This window comes from Pelecanus crispus, chromosome 1, assembly GCF_030463565.1.
Source record: "Pelecanus crispus isolate bPelCri1 chromosome 1, bPelCri1.pri, whole genome shotgun sequence".
NCBI classification, from domain to species: Eukaryota; Metazoa; Chordata; class Aves; order Pelecaniformes; family Pelecanidae; genus Pelecanus; species Pelecanus crispus.
In genome coordinates this window covers 133,144,212-133,162,249 of record NC_134643.1, presented here as the reverse complement: position 1 = coordinate 133,162,249, position 18,038 = coordinate 133,144,212, and the positions used below count along the sequence as shown (strand labels likewise).

At 36.1% G+C, this 18,038-nt stretch overlaps 1 protein-coding gene across 1 annotated transcript in view; it reads right to left on the bottom strand.

Moving 5' to 3' along the window:
* DMD (dystrophin) overlaps positions 1-18,038 on the bottom strand; it is a 1,232,979-nt gene that overhangs the window by 734,610 nt on the left and 480,331 nt on the right. Inside the window, exons 24-29 of the mRNA XM_075717957.1 lie at positions 14,783-14,896; positions 13,104-13,259; positions 10,519-10,689; positions 7,912-8,094; positions 6,205-6,339; positions 5,284-5,433 (exon numbers count right to left, since the gene is read on the bottom strand). Of these exons, the coding sequence (XP_075574072.1) occupies positions 5,284-5,433; positions 6,205-6,339; positions 7,912-8,094; positions 10,519-10,689; positions 13,104-13,259; positions 14,783-14,896 (909 nt within the window). The remainder of the gene's footprint in view (positions 1-5,283; positions 5,434-6,204; positions 6,340-7,911; positions 8,095-10,518; positions 10,690-13,103; positions 13,260-14,782; positions 14,897-18,038) is intronic.

Sequence of the window (18,038 nt, the reverse complement as noted above, 5' to 3'; positions counted from 1 at the left end):
TTTCAAAACAGCTGATCAGGTAATCTTGTATCACTGCCAATTTCAGGAACCGTCTGTGGAACTGAGCAGCTTTACATATTGGACCCATGCTGGCAGTGTTAATGGAAGCACCTGAGCCACTAAGGTATTCTTACCCCACCAGATGAATCATTAAAACTGTGTAACTTCCCAGTACAGTACTAAGACTTGCTATTTAAATGACTTTTACCTTCATCTGATTTGAGAATGTGTATTACAACATTGGAGGGCTTTACAAAAAGGGACCACACCCTTACATCTGTGATCCTGAGTTTCAAATTTGTCCTTAAAACTCATATGTCAGTGCATGTGAAAATCTATATATGCATATTATTACAAGGCATGTGAAAGTGGAAATTTTATAGATCTATACTACAAAAATATTTTAATCTGTCATGTTCTGTCTTGGGGGGGTGGTGGTTTGGGGGCTTGGGTTTTTTTTCTCTGAAAGATTATGGTTGTTCTGTTCCTCTGTGGAAGAAATAGATGGTTTAACATCGCACTGTATAAATGGGTCTGAGGACGTAACAGGAAGCTCTAGCTCTGCTATCAGATCATAGTCCATAAAGCTGAAGGCTTTGGTCTCTAAAGGGAAGTGTCTGACAGTTAATTGCTAAATAGGAAATCTCAGGAAAATAACCAACTGTTTAATTATTTCTAAGCCAGTGAAATGTTGACAGCTGTCAAGGAAAATAAAAACAAACAAAAAATCTCCTGTTAGGCACTATCAGAATGAAATGAGAACAGAAAACATATCTATGGACTGAATTTTTTATTAAAGTCTCTACAGGTTTTCATAGATTTTTAGTTATTTTTTATGATTAAGCATAGCATTTAATTTCTATGTTATGGGGTATGGCATAAATCTGTTTAAGAACAATGGTAAATGCAGGAAATGGTAACACTGCATATTATCCATATAAAATGCCACATTAAGAGAAAGGCTGCATTGCGAGGTGATCAAATATCAGGAAAGCTGGAGGCGCTCAGTTACTTATGACTGTAGCTCATTCTTTGATGTTGAATTTTATAAAGCTATAGTTACAGACGTTGCCACTTTTTGCTTAAATACTACCTTTCATGTATTTAATGACATTAGTCATACATGCAGTTACCAAGATGCTGGCTACTGTTTTATGGTGAAAACCGAGTAGAGTTTTGTTGTTAAGGCAGTACTCAGTAGTCGTGCTGTGGGAGAAAACCTGAACAAAACCTTTCCGAAATTATAGTACTTTTACTACAGGGTGTATGTATTTATAATGCAGAAGCAAATTAATTAGTTAGCTTATAAGTTACAGCTCATGGAAAGGGGTCTGTTAAAAAAGGGCTCTTTTTTTTTTGGTTCAGTTGTAGTCTCTAATTATTGAGAAATGTTACCACAGTGTAAAGTTAAAAAGTAAGAACTTAGAAAACTTTAAATTTCCTTCTTAACTTGTTTAAATTACTTTAAAATTTAACCCAAATTCTTGGTGTTGTAACAGTTGTGTCTGAGATATATTACAATATCTCTGTACATTTTGCATCAAATGGTTAATGTGTTAATATCTGCTGTCTTTTTCAATCAGAGTGGATTAGTGTTTAAATATAGTGTCTAGTCAGGCAAACTAGAAACACCTTTTCTAACATTCAAGGCACTCATTTTGGGTCCAGGAATTTTTAATACCCTCCAAGCTGGAACTGATTCTTCTACTGCAAATTCTAGTAATTTTTCACAGTGTGTTTTTAACATAAGTGGCTACAAATATTTGACCTTTCAACCCCAAAGTGACTTTCATATTTGATCAGCTGTATTCCAAATCTGCAAACTATACAAAGGAGAATTTCTTTCTCTCTTTAGGTTACCGCTGCAGACAGATAGTGCCTCAGAGCTTGTAAAAGCAGCCCCCTTAGCAGCCTTAAAAGCAATCATGTGGAGATGGGGCATGAAGAATTCTTTCTCCTCTTGAGAAGAGAACAAAACAGAAAAATTGTGTGAAATGATGAATGTGTGCTCTTTGAAAGAAGCAAAGGGTAATCTGGAGGGGAGTCCTATAAGAAACTAAGAGACAGTCCCCAAGAATGAAAATTGAATCTAGTGTAAAGCCCATCTGAACAGTAATTTTATACAGTTTTTTGCAAGCATAGTCTCAAGGATACCTAGCTGACAGTTTTGAAGTTTGCTGGACAGGATGTTAATCACTTTCAGCACTACAGGGGATGATAGCCACTTGCAATATTAGCCCAAAGTTCTTCAGACAACAGTGGTTTTTAGGACCAATATATAGAGTTGTAAGTGAATTAGTCCTTGAAAAGTAAAGATAGGGTATATGTCGCTTATCGATCAGCCCAGATGTTCAACAGTAAGCTAAACACACTCAGTCTTTGTTAACTAAAGAAGATAAGGCATACAAACATAAAGCTGTTATCTGCCTTTAAAAATGAATCTCTATCTCAGTAGCAATGCTGTATTGTCTTGCAGCATCATTCATATGGCAGTGGTTTGGTTTGGTTGCTCTATTAGTAGTGAATAAATATTTCATGTATCAGTTTCTGCCCACGTGAGCTTATTGTCTTGATAATTACCTGCACAATTATTTAAATAAAAATAAATAACTTAACCACATTAGGATAGCCTATTAGTCTGTCTGAAGTAGAAGTGACCTTGAACACAAGCTGAATAGTGTTATGTGCCTGCAATGTATTTTTATGCAAGGAGAGTGCATGTTGTTTGGATTTCAACAGGGCTACACAATCAGCACAGAAAATTCAGTGCCAGGAATCTATGAAAAAAGGGTGTGAGACTTCAGTGGAAAAATTTATAAAACATTTTGTTGTAGAAAACATACAGTAAAGAAGTGGCATGACTGAGTCACTTGTGATTGAAATAGTTTCTTTACAGCTCTTATATTCATATACAGATCTCACCGTTAGTGTTTGACTACTAAATATCAGATCAAGCTTTCAAAGAAGGGGGAGGGCTTCCCTCTCCAGCTTTTTGCCTATATTTAAATTAAAATGGAAAGCAGTGAATACATTTCTAATAGATTTTGCTTATATACTCATCCAAATTGTTTCCAGAATATCACACAATATCTTCATGTTGTACTTTCCACATTTAACCCCTGCAGCTGGCATGAATTTTGATTTAATGCCTATTATTGTGAAGACTGAATAGTATTCTTCCATCACTCAGTAAGATTATTTGAAAGTCCTGTTTTCACACACTGGAAGCTCTCTGTATATTCCCAGTTTTCTCCTCCAAGTCAAGAAAAAACCAACAGATACCAAGTAGCAGAATCCCAGGGAATGTATCTGCTTTCAAACAGAAGTTAGATGAGAGAAAAAAAAAAAAAAAAAAACCCAACAGGTATACAGAAGGTTATGTCTACTTTTCCATTATGACACTGTCCAGCAATATGGGACTACATGAATGCCTGCACTGCACCAGAACTACCACCAGACAGTTAGTAGAGGCAACCAGGCTCTTTACCTCCCCAACCTTCAAGTTTAAGCTCAGAACAGCTGAGGACCCTTCCTTAAATTTTATTGTAGTGTTTTCACTTCCACTGTTTTCAAGAACGAGTACATTTCAAGCGCCATGAAAGAAGCAAAAATGTTACCATTGTCATGGTAGATTGTTACCATTCTAACACAGCTGCTTTCCAAAAATCTCTACTTGTGCATCGTTTCTGTCATTTAAACTGAGTAACTTTTGAATGTCTTTGTAGCTCATCTTTGAACATGTTCTGGTTCCCGTCATAAAGAGGGTCTCTGTGTGCTTTGCTAGGTCTTTCTCTAATAATTCCTTTCTGATCTTTACCAAGTACTGAGCTGACATCTTCCTGATATTTCTATTCATAACTCCAAGATCTTCCTACAGAAACAGTCAGCTCAAAAGTTACAATTTCATATATGAAGTCAGAAGTCCTCCATGAGTATCACTTTTCACGTATTTGCACTGAATACTTCTGTAATTTAACTGCCTTGTTACTCTGTCCTGTAAGGTTGTTCTGCATTTATTTAGAGTTTGTCCCCATCTTTGTTATTAGTACACTACTAGTAGTTGAACTATTTCCTTACATATCCTTTGGTTGTCTTAAAATTCTTTGGTGAAATTTTTTTGGTCCTGCCATCATACACATACACACACAGTTGTATTAGTATGCACACAAACGTATGTTAAATAAACTCCTAGTATTAAAAGTAAATATTCATGCACAAGTATCACAGTTTTGAATTGATTTACCAGCAAAAAAAGTACAATGTCCCTCCCACTAGTGGGATCTGTTAAAGAATTAGTAAAATTTTCTTCATGGTATCTGTGGCAAAGATTGCTAATTTAGCATATTGCTCAATTTGATTCTCCTTGTGCTCAACACATTTCTATATTGAAGTGCCTTTATAAAATCTTTCATTAATACAAAGACTCCTATTTATTGTTTAGCAAAGAATATATCTGTAAGAGAATGTTACTCATATGTAACTTTGAAAATAGTTTGCTTCTCAGTAAGAGTTTTGTCAGAGAAAGCATCTCTAAATATGCATTTGAAGATTAAGTCCATTAGATGGTCACTTCAATTTTGGAATTTCAGGGTTACCTATTGTACTGGTTTTGGCTGGGATGGAGTTAAGTTTCTTCACAGCAGCCTGTGTGTGCTCTGTTTTAGATTGGTGACCAAACCAGTCTCGATAACACAGGGATGTTTTAGCATTGCTGACCAGTGCTTGCACAGTGCCAAGGCCTTCCCTTCCTCACTCTGCCCCTCCCAGTGAGTAGGCTGGGGTAGGCAAGAGGCTGGGAAGGGACACGGCCAGGACAGCTGACCTGAAGTGACCAAAGGGATATTCTGTACCACACAGAGTCATGCTCAGCAATAAAAGGCAGGGCGGGAGGAAGTTTTTCCAAAATTGACATTGCTCGGGGACTGGCTGGGCATTAGTGTCCTGGTGGTGAGCAATTGGTTTTGCATCACTTGCTTTTTCCCTTTTTTTTCTTTCACTTATTAAATTGTCTTTATCTCAATCCACGAGTTTTCTTGTGTTTCCCTTTCCAATACTCTCCCCCAGTGCACTAGCAGACGTGAGGAGGGAGTGAGCAGCTATGTGGTGCTTTGCTACCTGCCGGAGTTAGCCCACCACATCTACACAAACTGTCCACTTCTAAAATAACTCTTTGTGTACTGTTTAGGAACTATACCAACAAAATAACTTTTTTTTTTTTTTTTTTTAAAACAGTGCTAGAGTGTCAGCTGTTTAATGGGAGGACAGGTCAATTATTAACTATACCTCCTGCTGAAGTTCTTCCCATCGAGTATTGAACTTCTCAAGTTTCTCATTGATCAATTCATCCAAGATTCCACCATCAGTTAAAGTCTGAGCCAATTCCCGAATCTGATTGCGATTATCTTCTGGATGTCTCATTAAACGTTCCAAAGACTGAAAGAAGGTCAAAAAAGTAGTTTGTTTTCCTTTCTGCAAATAAGATTCTACAGAGCAATCACAATCCCCCTTAAAACTGTAAGAAACTTCACATTTCATACACAATAAAAGTAGACAGAAAAGATAAAATTATCAGTGTCCCATGACTTGACAACAAATGTTCTGTACTACTTACTACTGAAAACAAAGAAAGATTTTTCACAAAGCAGTTAAATTGTCTGCTTGATTTTAAGAATGTGGACTATGCCCAATGAGTTCAGTGGGAGTATTTGTGTACTTAAAAATAAAAAATTTGCTTGAGTATCTGAATGGACGAAGTTCAACAGCAAAAATGCATTATCAGTGTAAAATTTTGTATTTTGATCCACTAAGAGTATTAACTTAATTTCTACAAATTTGAAAGGTTCCATGAATAAAAATTATGTAATAATAAACAGTGTTACAGTGCTAGAATGACAGCTTGCTCTCTCTGAAGTCTTCAACATCTTTTCGACTGGCTGAAGTGAGGCCATGGTTTTTAAGAACATGTATTTTATTGTCACCAAAGATTGTCTATGACATCAGGCATAACACATTTAATTACTCTGTTTCACTTAGGTGGATTCAAATTCAAAATCTCATTTGTTGAATCAGGTGAGAACATACGACTTTCCAAATATTCTGCATCATGCTCATGTATAAAGTTGATTCATAGACTGTTTTGATTGTAATGTGTGCTTTACAATTTATCAATAGATATGATTTGATATTATTTAAGTCAGCACTTACATCTAGAGACTCAGAAATCTCTTCTGCACCTCCCTGGATATTTTCAGTTGCCTTGAGTTTCAGTTCAATCTCATTCAACCATTTATTTTCTGCATCCAAATAAGACAATAATTCACGCCAACATGCCCATACCTCCTGATGGAGAAAAAAAATTTTATTGAGCTGGAAATTCTCACAGCTAACTTTCACTTATTAAAACTTTGAAAACATTGCAGGCTTCATCCCCAAAACAACATGGTTGATATCTGATGGTTACGGTGCCGTACAGATGATTTTTTTCTCAGTATTTATATGTTCCAAATAAATGTAACACACAACCAAAACATTTTGATTAAACAGAGGAAAACCACAGAAGATAACATGAAAAACTGAACGCTTCTGCAAAACACTACTTGAATCTTCTGTCTCATGAATTATCCACTTTATATGCTTTTCTGAAAAATTTTCTTGTAATATATAAATACACAAATTATCAGAATTTTTAAAGACTCGTGTTAGAAGTTTATGTCTTTATTACCAGATGTAGTTAGGTTGCTTATACATTCTGTGTATTAATTACTTAAAGCACAGATTCATAAAATGTCTAAAAACACAGCTTTCAAGAATTCTGACTGAAATCTCTATGGAAATTATTTCTAAACCACATTTAGTGCAATTTATAGACCACTTAAGTGCTAGAGTACTAAACATAAAGTTGTAAAATGAAATTATGTTCTTATTCTCCTGCAATTAAATTATTGTCTAATATTTTATTTTTACAGTGTCTGAAGATACTTAAATAAGCAGATAAAAATGGCACTTTACACACAAGCAAAACATTTAAACTTTCCATAAATCATCTTTTCATTGTTCCTTTTTTGTTAGTAGAAGTTAAACCAATTTTATTGAGATGATTAGGCTGTTTGTAGATCGTTTCCCAGAATGCTGTTCACCTCACCTAACTTTTGGTCATATCAAATATAAGTGCCTGGTCTAGGAGGATGTTATAGAGGGATATTACCACACAACCACAACAACATCAATGATCAGGGGAAATATAGATTACCAGATTAGACTACACACCTAATATTCCACAGTGAAATATAGAGGAGATAAATTTTATCCAGGTAAATAATTGTCCTGTATGAAGTCAGTTATTGTAAATTAGTTCACAACAAAAAATCATACCTAATTCACTGTGACCACTCTGCAATATGCAAACAGTGATATGGCAAGAATCTGTAATGGAGTTGGCCAAAATGGCAGGGTCAGCTCAAAATGCATGAGACATATTCAACTTGCCAGCAGATCAAATGCTGTTCCTATGCTGAGATAACACCACCTGCCCAGCTTCAGGGCCATTTAATCAAAATCCTTAGCCATGGAAGAAAGAAGCCTAGAGGAGCTGGTGAAGACAACGTCACAGCGTTGCTACAGAAGCCGGATACTTGGCTTAATATCAGGAGGTATAAGAGCCCTGAGCAGCCACTGCTGTCTCCCACCTAAAAGCCATGTCTGAGGCTTCTCTTTTAATATGACTCTCCAATATGCATGATTCTCAGAAAGATTTAGGTATATGGCTCATACCATGTGGTATTTGGTATATGACTCATAAAGTGAGGAATGCCCTGGGCTACTCATGATCCTATATGATAATACATCTTTGTTCTCTACCTTACTTTTGCAGCTAGAAGGGCTATAAATATAATAACTGACAAGATAGCCAACCTCCAAAGTTTTGCACTTTCCATTCAGTCTGCTGCAGAGTCGCTGGTAGCTGGTAATTAGAACATCAAGCTCCTTTTTCAAAGCCTCATGAGCTGCAGGTGGAGCCTTTGCTATGAAATTATTCACAGAATCAGTAATAAGCTTCACTTTCACTTCTTTCTGCATGGCTTCTTCCTTTGCCCTCTGGGAAAAAAAAAAAAAAAAAAAGTTGTAGTCCTGATTTAAGAAGGAAACTTATTTCTAATAAATCTGTTAGAATTCTCTCTGACAGAATTCTGTCAGAGGGAAAAAAACCCCAAACAATGTCACAAAAAAAAAAAAACAAACCCAAACCAAAAAAACCCCAACAAGAGCTATTTAATTCCCAGACGTTCTGACATAAACTTGAATGCATCCAAAAATCTTCTTTTTTCATTTTGTTGCCAATACATGATACTCAATAGAATTTAACATCTTCTCACGACTATTTAGTTTTCTGGAACTCTCAGAATAGTAAAACATTTCAGTATTTTTTTTTTTTCCCAAGAAAAGGTCCAAATACCTTTGCCATGATACCTTATGAACCACAAATGTCAAAAAACCCCTGCTGTTTACAAATTCAAGTACCCAGGTTTAAAGTACAATCACAACCAGCAAGACAGAAAAAAAGGAAAATAGTTCTGACTGATTTTCCTCCCCTTGCCACTGTCATTAACCTGCATTTAAAGAGAAATTCAGAAAATAATTTTTCCCCAGTGTATCTTTCACACTTTTATCAGAGCATTAATGTTGATTTCATTCTCTCCCTTTATGGAGACAGAAAAATCAGCACCATTATTCACCGCCAGTGAACATTAACCTAATGTGAAGAGAGGAGAAAGTGAAAAGGGAGCATCCTCCTAAACAGCACTTTTTGTGTTAGATCCTAGGCAGAGAAGTTTTCACAAAGGACAGACGTAGGAAATATAAAGATCTGAGAGACACAGAGAACCACAAATGGGTGATGAATTAAAACCAATAATTAACAAAACATATGTAACTGATCTGGAACCACCAACCTGCCACCTTTTCCCTGTTTTAGCCTATGTAACCACAACAACTGATAATCCAATTCTCAACTTCCTTCCTCCACTTTTTGCTACTCTCCCTTGTTACGCCATCTCATTAATAAGATACAAGACTGCCCTACCGAGCATTGTTTCCCCTGAATGCTTACAATGGGACGGTGTCTATGACTGGAGTCATATCACTTCTGGAAACAGAGTGATGGTATACATAGTGTCATCAGTGTGTACCGGTCTTCACAGGAATTTAAGTGAGAGCTCCCCTTGGCCTGAAAACATTAAAACAAAACCTTGTTCCCAACAACTTTCATTCTCTCTGGGTCTGAGGAAGGCCATGCACCAGAATAACTGGGATCAGGCTGCCATTGCCCGAGAAAGTTCACTAGGTTGCTCTTGGCTTTCCTCTTCCCTAGCTGTGGGAATAAACGGGCTGCAGGAGGAACAAAGAGTTCTGGTGCAGATTTTGCCTGTTGTGTGACAGGAGAGGTGGCTACAAGCCACGATGGGAAGGATCATCAGGAGCAAGTGAAGGGATGCAGACAAATGATCTGGTTAGCTGCCTAAGCCGAGGTGCCACAGTCTGAACATACCTGTACTTCAGCTGGAAGTACATAGAATATTCACTAGGAAATCCATAATGAGGGTTGTGTCTAAAACAATACATTTTACCTGTTTTACTATGCAGTGCAATGTATAAATTTGAGTTTTGTTATTTAATTACTAAAAAAATGAACTATATCTCTAGAGCAGATGTTTACTTTTGATACATTTGTCTCATTTACAATGAATCGAACTTGTTCCATGTATTGCCATATATTCTGCATATTCTGACTGACATCAAGTAACTTTTATCAGTGAATAAAGAGATCATCAGCTGCATGGTCAGATACTCTCAAACACTGGAAAAACCCTATGGACAGTGAAGACTTTGCAAACAAGTGTTGGATAGATTGTTCAGGCCATATCTGACTTCCTGAATAGCACAGGCCAAACAATTCACCTATGAATTAAAAATCAAGCCCACATCCAGTGGCTGAGCAAGAGTATATTTGAGCATGTATCACAAATTAGTGGTTTTGTCCAAAGGCCATATTCACCCCACATAAAAGAAACATTATTTACTTGAGACCAAAATATGCTGTTCCCATATTACCATATAAAAGAAATAATAAATCATGCATACTTAGTACATACCAACATGCATCCTGAAGTCCTAAATATTTTTTTTTTCTCTCTCTAACATAAAGAGAAGACATAAAACTGATTTTACTCTATCAGTTAACTGCTGCTGACACCCGATTCTTAGGAATTATTCCTTAAGGAAAAGAATGTTGAAGCTGCATCAAAATCACGTAGTCAATAAGGCAAAGAGAAAAAAAAAAAAAAAAAGCAATGCAGTATTGTGAAAGATTAAATATCTTCCACAATATTCTGAATAGGAATTACTTCAAGCTGCCCACTGCTTTAAATTTTAGGCTAACAAGTAGATCTCAAAGTCACCTTTCTAAAAGAAAGCTTCAAAAAGAACTTTAAATACAGCTGAAGGAATTAGTTCATCTTTTACCTTCAGTTCCTCAACAGCTCTCTGTAATTCATCAGGTGTTTTATACTCAAAATCTCTTTCCAGATATTCTTCCTCAGCTTGTGTTATCCATTCGTGCATCTCCGACAAATCTTTTCTGAGACTCACAGTCTTATCCAAACCACCTTTTAATGCTGCCTTTTTAGCATAGGCCTTTAAGAAAGAAAACATTACATGGTACTTGAAGCAAGGCTTGACAAAGTATGAACTTGACAGTATTTCAACATGAAAAGAACCAAATTAAATCCTATACTAACAATATTGCTGTAATAAGGCAGATGTTAACAAATAATTAGATAGATATTAATAACAGGTAATCGAGAAAGTATTACACATGTGTACACATCCTTGTTTTGGTGAGTCATTGATATGCAGAATGAGTTTTCAATGATCCTAGAAGAAGACTCTACACCATTTGCTGAGGTCATCAGAAAACAAATCTGAAAAAAAATCACCCAGAGACTATCTTCTAAAAGATATAAAAAGAACCACCACGGGAGACCTTGAAAGTGCATCCAAGGATAAAACCAGAGGCTCTTGAGCTATAAAGTAAGATAACCTTCTAACCAGTTTGAATGCAACTTGCTAGAGAATAAAGTAATATGCATATTTTCTTCCACTGATGAAATTATTATTGAATCTCTCAGAAAGGTGGATATTCTAAAAATAGGTAAGTAAAGAAAGAATCTCCTTTTTTTTTTTTTTCTTTCTGGAAGAAACTACTTATCTTAAAGGGAAAAATATTTTTGTCAAATCCTTTGCCAATCACTATATAGGGGTCATATAACTTATGTTATATAGATCACATACAGAACTAGAACTAGATGATATTTACGGTCCTTCCATGCCAAACCATTCTATGATTCTATGAATTGTGCATCAGCCTATCAAAATTGTCCATAACCTATTGAGCCATTGGCTGAGCCATCTTTCAATGGTATAAAGAAATTTGCAACAAAACCAGTTAGTTGCACTGGTGCCATTTTTCAGTGTTGGGCTTGCAGAGCTAACCACTCCAACACCCTGCACTGTGATGCTACTTCAGTGTTATTTTCAGTAACATCAGGAGGAATTCTGTCTTAGTATTTGGTCCTAGTTTCTGACTGTTACTGGTTTCTTTACTCATCCTTGAGGACGTGGTGTTAAACATAAATGTTGTTCTACATAAATGTTGTTTTACAGAATAAAACATATTAATAAAAAGGTGATGTCCAACAAGTATAAAAGCAGAACCATAAGTGGCCCTGCAAAATTGCCTCTTCCTCACTCACAGCACCAGAAGAGAGGGTAATCTCCCATCACCTGGAAAGAGTATGTGAATGCCAATTGTTAGTTCTCACAGTCCAATTAACTGCATGTATATCAACTCAAGCCAACTTTTCCAAATCCTTTCAAGAAATCCCCACAGACCAAACTGATTTTTATATTTACTACTCATGTGTTTTAATAGCTATCACTGAAGAAGTTGTGTTAGAAATGCCCACTAAGAGGCAATAATTTGTGCTGTGTATTGAATGGAACTATTACAGGCAGATTTTCAAGGAAGTCAGAAGAAAACTGTTACAGACTTCTAAACTTATAGGGCATTACTTGAAATTTCTGCAAGAGAAGTGCAAAGACATCCAACTTATTAATATTACAAAAATAAGCAATTAAAAACTCCACATTAGTTGAAGGGGAAAGACTACAGAACTGCATCAATAAAATGTCTTACAAATTTCAAAGATCAACTTCTTTGATAATTTTACCAGAAAAATAGACAGAGGCTATTTTTCACGTCTAAAGTTAAGAATAGTAACTTTAGAAAACAGCAGACCACCTTGAAAGGTAATAGTTTTACTATTATGGAGATATATGTTTAAAAAGGTGGACAACAGAATGAGCAAATAGAAAAAAAAGTAAAAGTAATACAACATGAAAGATGTTTCCTTTGAACTGTCATAAAGAATGAGAATCCAAATGCCAGTAATGAAATAATAGTAATTTTCAGTTTTCTTAATCTGTAAAATTATTTATTAAGAATGTCTTTATTAAAATAAAAGAATTGTCCTTTCCTGTTATGCTCCATTCTCTCAAATTCATGTGATCATTGGAGACTGTAATTTACACATATGTATATGTGTACATGCTCTTAATTACAAGTTATTGCATTCTGAACTCTTCACTGCTTTAGTGTCTTATTGCATCTAGAGTAATGACACATGAGTACAATGACACAAAAGAAAATGTAACACTAAATACAGAACTTGATTTTTTGGCAAATGCCTATATCCACTTTCAGAAAGCTAGTTTTGCAGGAGGCATAAATTACGTTGTTGTTAAGATCTAAGATATTAGTATATAACTTTGTTATAAAAATAGTAAGATATTGTATTATAATATAAAGAAATATCCATGCATTGCTACATGCAAAATAAAATTTCTAAACCAGAAGTTTAATTAATGTGAACCAAATATGTCTAAATTCAGTTTTGTATCTACTGGATATGCACAGAAGGACAAATTCTGCCAATGAGAGACCTGATTATTAATTTAAAATGAACCAGTCACTGCAGGATACTTGATACCTGTTGGCAAATGTGTTCCCATTGAACATTGAGATCCTTTAGTTCTGTCTCTATTCTGGAAGCAAATTCTGGCTCTGCTTCACTCTTCATTTTCTTCCCAACCTCATTAACACTGTTCAAACTGGGCTGGATTGTCTGGATATCATTTACTAAAGCCTGAAGGAATAGCAGAAGATTAGGCAAGCAGCATTCACGCAAATTTTCAGATATGCTATCCCTATCAAAATGTATCTACATCAGATTCTGACATGTCTTTGGTCCAAATCTCCAGTCAAATGAGCACAAGTAACAGACTTAACTATGAAAATAAATAAAAAATGAATGAGCAGCTGTGATGTGGTAAGCTGTGCTATATCAGATATAGTTTTTCTAAATATATATTATGTAAGTTTCAAGTGTTATCTATATACTATATATATACACATATATAATTATAGTCATATCTTATATCTATTACAATGCCTAGATCTTTTTTTTCACATTTGTGAAAGAGCATCCCATCATAATGGTGGACAATTATTGGTCAAGCCATATTATTAACTATGCCAGCATTACCCTTGGGTTGGTAATTCATCTGATAACTTTCTTAAAATTATTTGAGTGGTGATATTCTCTGGTTATGTCTATTTATTAGAATTTTATTTGTGCTTGAATATTATTTAAGCCCTGAGGCAGTTCTGAATTGCCACTTCCAATTTTATTTCCTAAGGCCTTCAATGCTGCAGATGTTACCTGGGCTTCCTACACAGTGGAAAAGGCTGGAAGTGTAAACACATAAAAGATGATTAAGATTTTGGTAGCTTTGTTATATATTTGACAGTAATGGCTAATATTTGCGTAAACTCTTCATAAATTCACGTGACAGAGTCTAAAGGAGTTACGTGTAACTTACTACTCTGTGGAGATAACAGTTGTCCTATATAATTTACAACCATTTTTTATTTAAATAAGGGGTAAGAGAGAAAGTCTAAGGAGCTTGTAGTTCTGTAAGATCAATATGTATGTTTCATAATATTTACACATCCTGCCAGAACATTTACAGAACTTGTAAATTCCACTCAACATATAGACAGGCACTATCATGGATTACAAGATTCACTGCACTTACACACTCTGTTGGGACAGGCAGAAGAATTTGTAAACCCTGTGATGGAAATATCAATACTTCATGATGCTTTAAAACTCTGCTGGGACAAAATCCTAGAACTCATAAGCTTAGTGAAAAAAAATGGGTATAACTCACAACACCTGCGAGTTCTTTTGGTATAGTCAGAAAAGCTTGTAAATCATGTGTGAATAATAGATACAGAAAAAAATCTTCTGTATGGATTATACAGCTTATAACAAATACACATGCAATGTTTGTAAACTCAACAAAGTAAATAAACACTTATCTTAAGAGGCTAACATTATTTGCTGCAAGTACCCAGTTTTGCTCCTGCTATGAATACATAATGATACAGTCACTGTATGCCTCTTCTCTGTATTAAAGTTTCCAATTTTTTAACAGAATTTTCATTCAAACCCAGGAAATGCAGGAGGTTCAAATACGCTGCAGAAGACAGCCCCCTTACAACATGAATTTATTTTTAGGAACAATAATAATTTGTGTAACTTCTACATAAGCTAGGCACATACAGAATAATTGAATAATTGCCAAGCAGGCAGGTAATACTCACTGTACATTGCTCAAGTTGCTTTTCTAGTGCTTCTGAATCACCAAGGGCAGGCCACTCTTCCTTCAGAAAAACATCCACTTCAGCCATCCACTTCTTCAGTGTTTTAGTGTCATTCTGTTTATTAAAAAGACATTTTATTGCATCACACAGAACCTGACTGGCAATAGTGCAATTCATCCCAGTACTATGACTAAAACTCATTGCACTGTAATTTCAAGATTATTGAACTGTCTAAAAAATACAAACACGGCAAACAAGAAAAACCAATTTGATCTGCGACTGTGACCATTTCTGCCCAAGTTTAATGTGTCTACAAGCGGGCAACTTTCTGGCTTTCAAGTTTATGCCTTCCAGAAACTATATGTGTTTAGATGCTGCATGTGTGTTCATTGGTTCCTTGTATGGCTTCAGACTACTCATACTTGGCAATTAATTCAGGCTCACCTATCAAACCCTCCTGTGCTTCAATTTAAATTTCAGGCCTTTTTTGGAAGTTGCATATTCTACTGCCTATTTCTCTACCAGAACACAACACAGAAGAACTCCCTTACTACTCAGAATGAAAGAAAGAAATTGCAACTGAAACAGTTATTGAAACAGATTCCCTTCAGAAACTAAAATCAAATAATGGCTCAATAAGTCGTTTCAGAGACTGATTCTCAGTTACTGTTTCTAGCACTAGAGTCTTTGTAATCAGTAATTTGCTTTCTATAGTCTTTAACTAACCCTTGCAATTAATAAAAAAAGCTGAACATCAAATGCTTGTAAAGAAGGAACCCTACCAGTCCCAGGCAACATTACATAGATAATGCCTTGAAAGTTAGAATGAAATTTAAAAAATGTCACTTAAAATGACCTTAAAATGCCACCTTGGCTAAACAATTAGATGCACATGTTAAAATAAAAATTATAAATGCCAAAAATTTGAAAGGCAAATTATAATGCATTTGTTCATCAAACTGTTTTCAGTACCAGTGAAGTACATATTGATACTATATTCTGAATGCAAAGCTGAATTAAAGCACAAAAAAGAACATTTCATTAGAATACAGACTGTGCCCTAAACTGTGTACAAATATGCCTTAACAACTATTACAAGATAGATAACCAAAGGGAGTATTTTCCTAATGTGCTTGATATATTTAATAACAACAGGCTGCCATGGAAAATGAACTGAATGAATAAAAATAATCATACAGAAATTATCAGTACACTTCAGAATGGCAATTACCAAAACACTGTTGAAGTATGTACTGTGCATTTCATTCTCAGTCAGTAAAAATAGTTCAGAACCATATTTCATGATGAAACTTTAATACCTTTACATGAATACTTTAAGTATAGTTCATTAAGGCTGCAAAATGTAGATCTGATGGGATTTACGTAAAAAGGAATCAGTCTCCAGCTACCAGTGAAGACTGAATTTATGACTTGCATTTTGAATCAGACTGTAGATGCATTTTATTTATCGACACTGATTTCATCGTATCCCATGCTGACACATTCCATAAATTGCAACAGCTAAAGCAATCACCTGGAAGATTAGTCATTCAAGGAGTTGGAAAGACAATGACTTTTATACTAACTGTGTACTACAGTGACTTCAGCAATAAGTATAAAGGCTAAGATTTGTATGCAAGTATAGCTCACACAGCTTTAAAAATACATGCTCTACAGAGCATGGTCATGATGTTCAGGACTTTCTCCTTTTAAGAGCAGTGGGGGAACCTCTAAACCTCTACCCAGAAAATGCAGGGAAAAAAAACAAGACCAAAGTTTTAATTTCTCAAGCAAATTCTGTTTTATGCAATTGCAAATATTTCATTATATTACTGATAAAAGCACTTTCTACCTTTCCCATTTATATTGGATTTATGTGGCAACATTTTGGTAGCAGGGATGGCCTCTGTGAGGAGAGGCCAGGTGCTGCCCTGTGCTGGAGACAGTTGGTTCCAGCTGCCTCCAATGGACCCACCACAGGACACAGCTGATCCCATGGTCAGCTAGTGACTCCCCTGTGATAATATAGTTAAGAAAGGGCAAAAATACCAGGCATGCAGAGGAGCAGAGAAAAAAACAGTGAGACACAGCCCTGCAGATACCAAGGTGAGTGAAGGAGGAGGGGGAAGAGGTGCTCCAGCTTCCGGAGCAGAGATTCCCCTGCAGTCCATGGTAAAGACCACGGTGGCACAGATTGTCCCCCTGCAGCCCATGGAGGTCCATAGTGGAGCAGATATCCACCTGCAGCTCATGGAGGACTGCCCACTGGAGCAGCTGAAGTGCCCTAAAGGAAGCTGCAGCCTGTACAGAGTCCCATGCAGGAGCAGGTATTTCCTGAAAGACTGCAGCCCATGGGAGGACCCATGCTGCAGTAAAGGAAAAGAGTGAGGAGGAGGAGGGAGCAGCAGAGAGGAGCTGTTATGGACTGACCGCACATCCCATTCCCCATCCCACTGTGCCCCTTGGCAGGAGAGGAGACAAGAGTAAAGCAATGGAGCGCAGACGAGGAAAAAGAGGGAAGGGGAGAGGTGGTGTTTTAATTTTTGTCTTTGTTTCTTACTACCCAAATCTATTTCAATTTTCCCCAAGTTGTGTCTGTTTTGCCTATGATGGTAACTGGTAAGTGATCTCCCTGTCTTTATCTCAATCCAAGAGATTTTCCATCCTATCTTCTCCCCCTGTCCTGCTGAGGACAGGGAGTGAGAGAGCAGCCGGAGCATCTGGCTGGTGGCCAAGGTTATCCCACCATACCATTAACCTTCACTTCATTGCCAGCTTCAAACATCAGAGATGTAGCTATGGAGCCACAGTTACAATTTAGAGCAATGTGGCATTTCAGTAGCTAGATTATAAATAGTAGTGATAAAATGCTTCCTCCTTTTTTGGTCCATTTTGCTTATCTAAAAACTGATGAAGAGTAACAAAATAATGAGTACTTTTTTATCTTCTCTAAAAAGTTTGGTTTTGGTTTGTAGGTTTGTTTTTTTTTTTTTAACAAAAGCAGAAGTGTAAGAATACTTTGACAGAAAATTTATTTCTGACCAGACAACTCTATTGAATTAAGCTGAAAATAACAATTACAGTCCATATGCTATTGTATTACAATTCACAACATGGAGCTAATCATGTATCATGTTCTACTACCAGCAAACCAAAGCCAAGGACAGAAATATTTGATGTTGTAAATAGAAATAGAGAGACAACACTGAGAAGAAACACACTTTGAGAACACAGCTTTGAGTAAGGCTGCAGGACC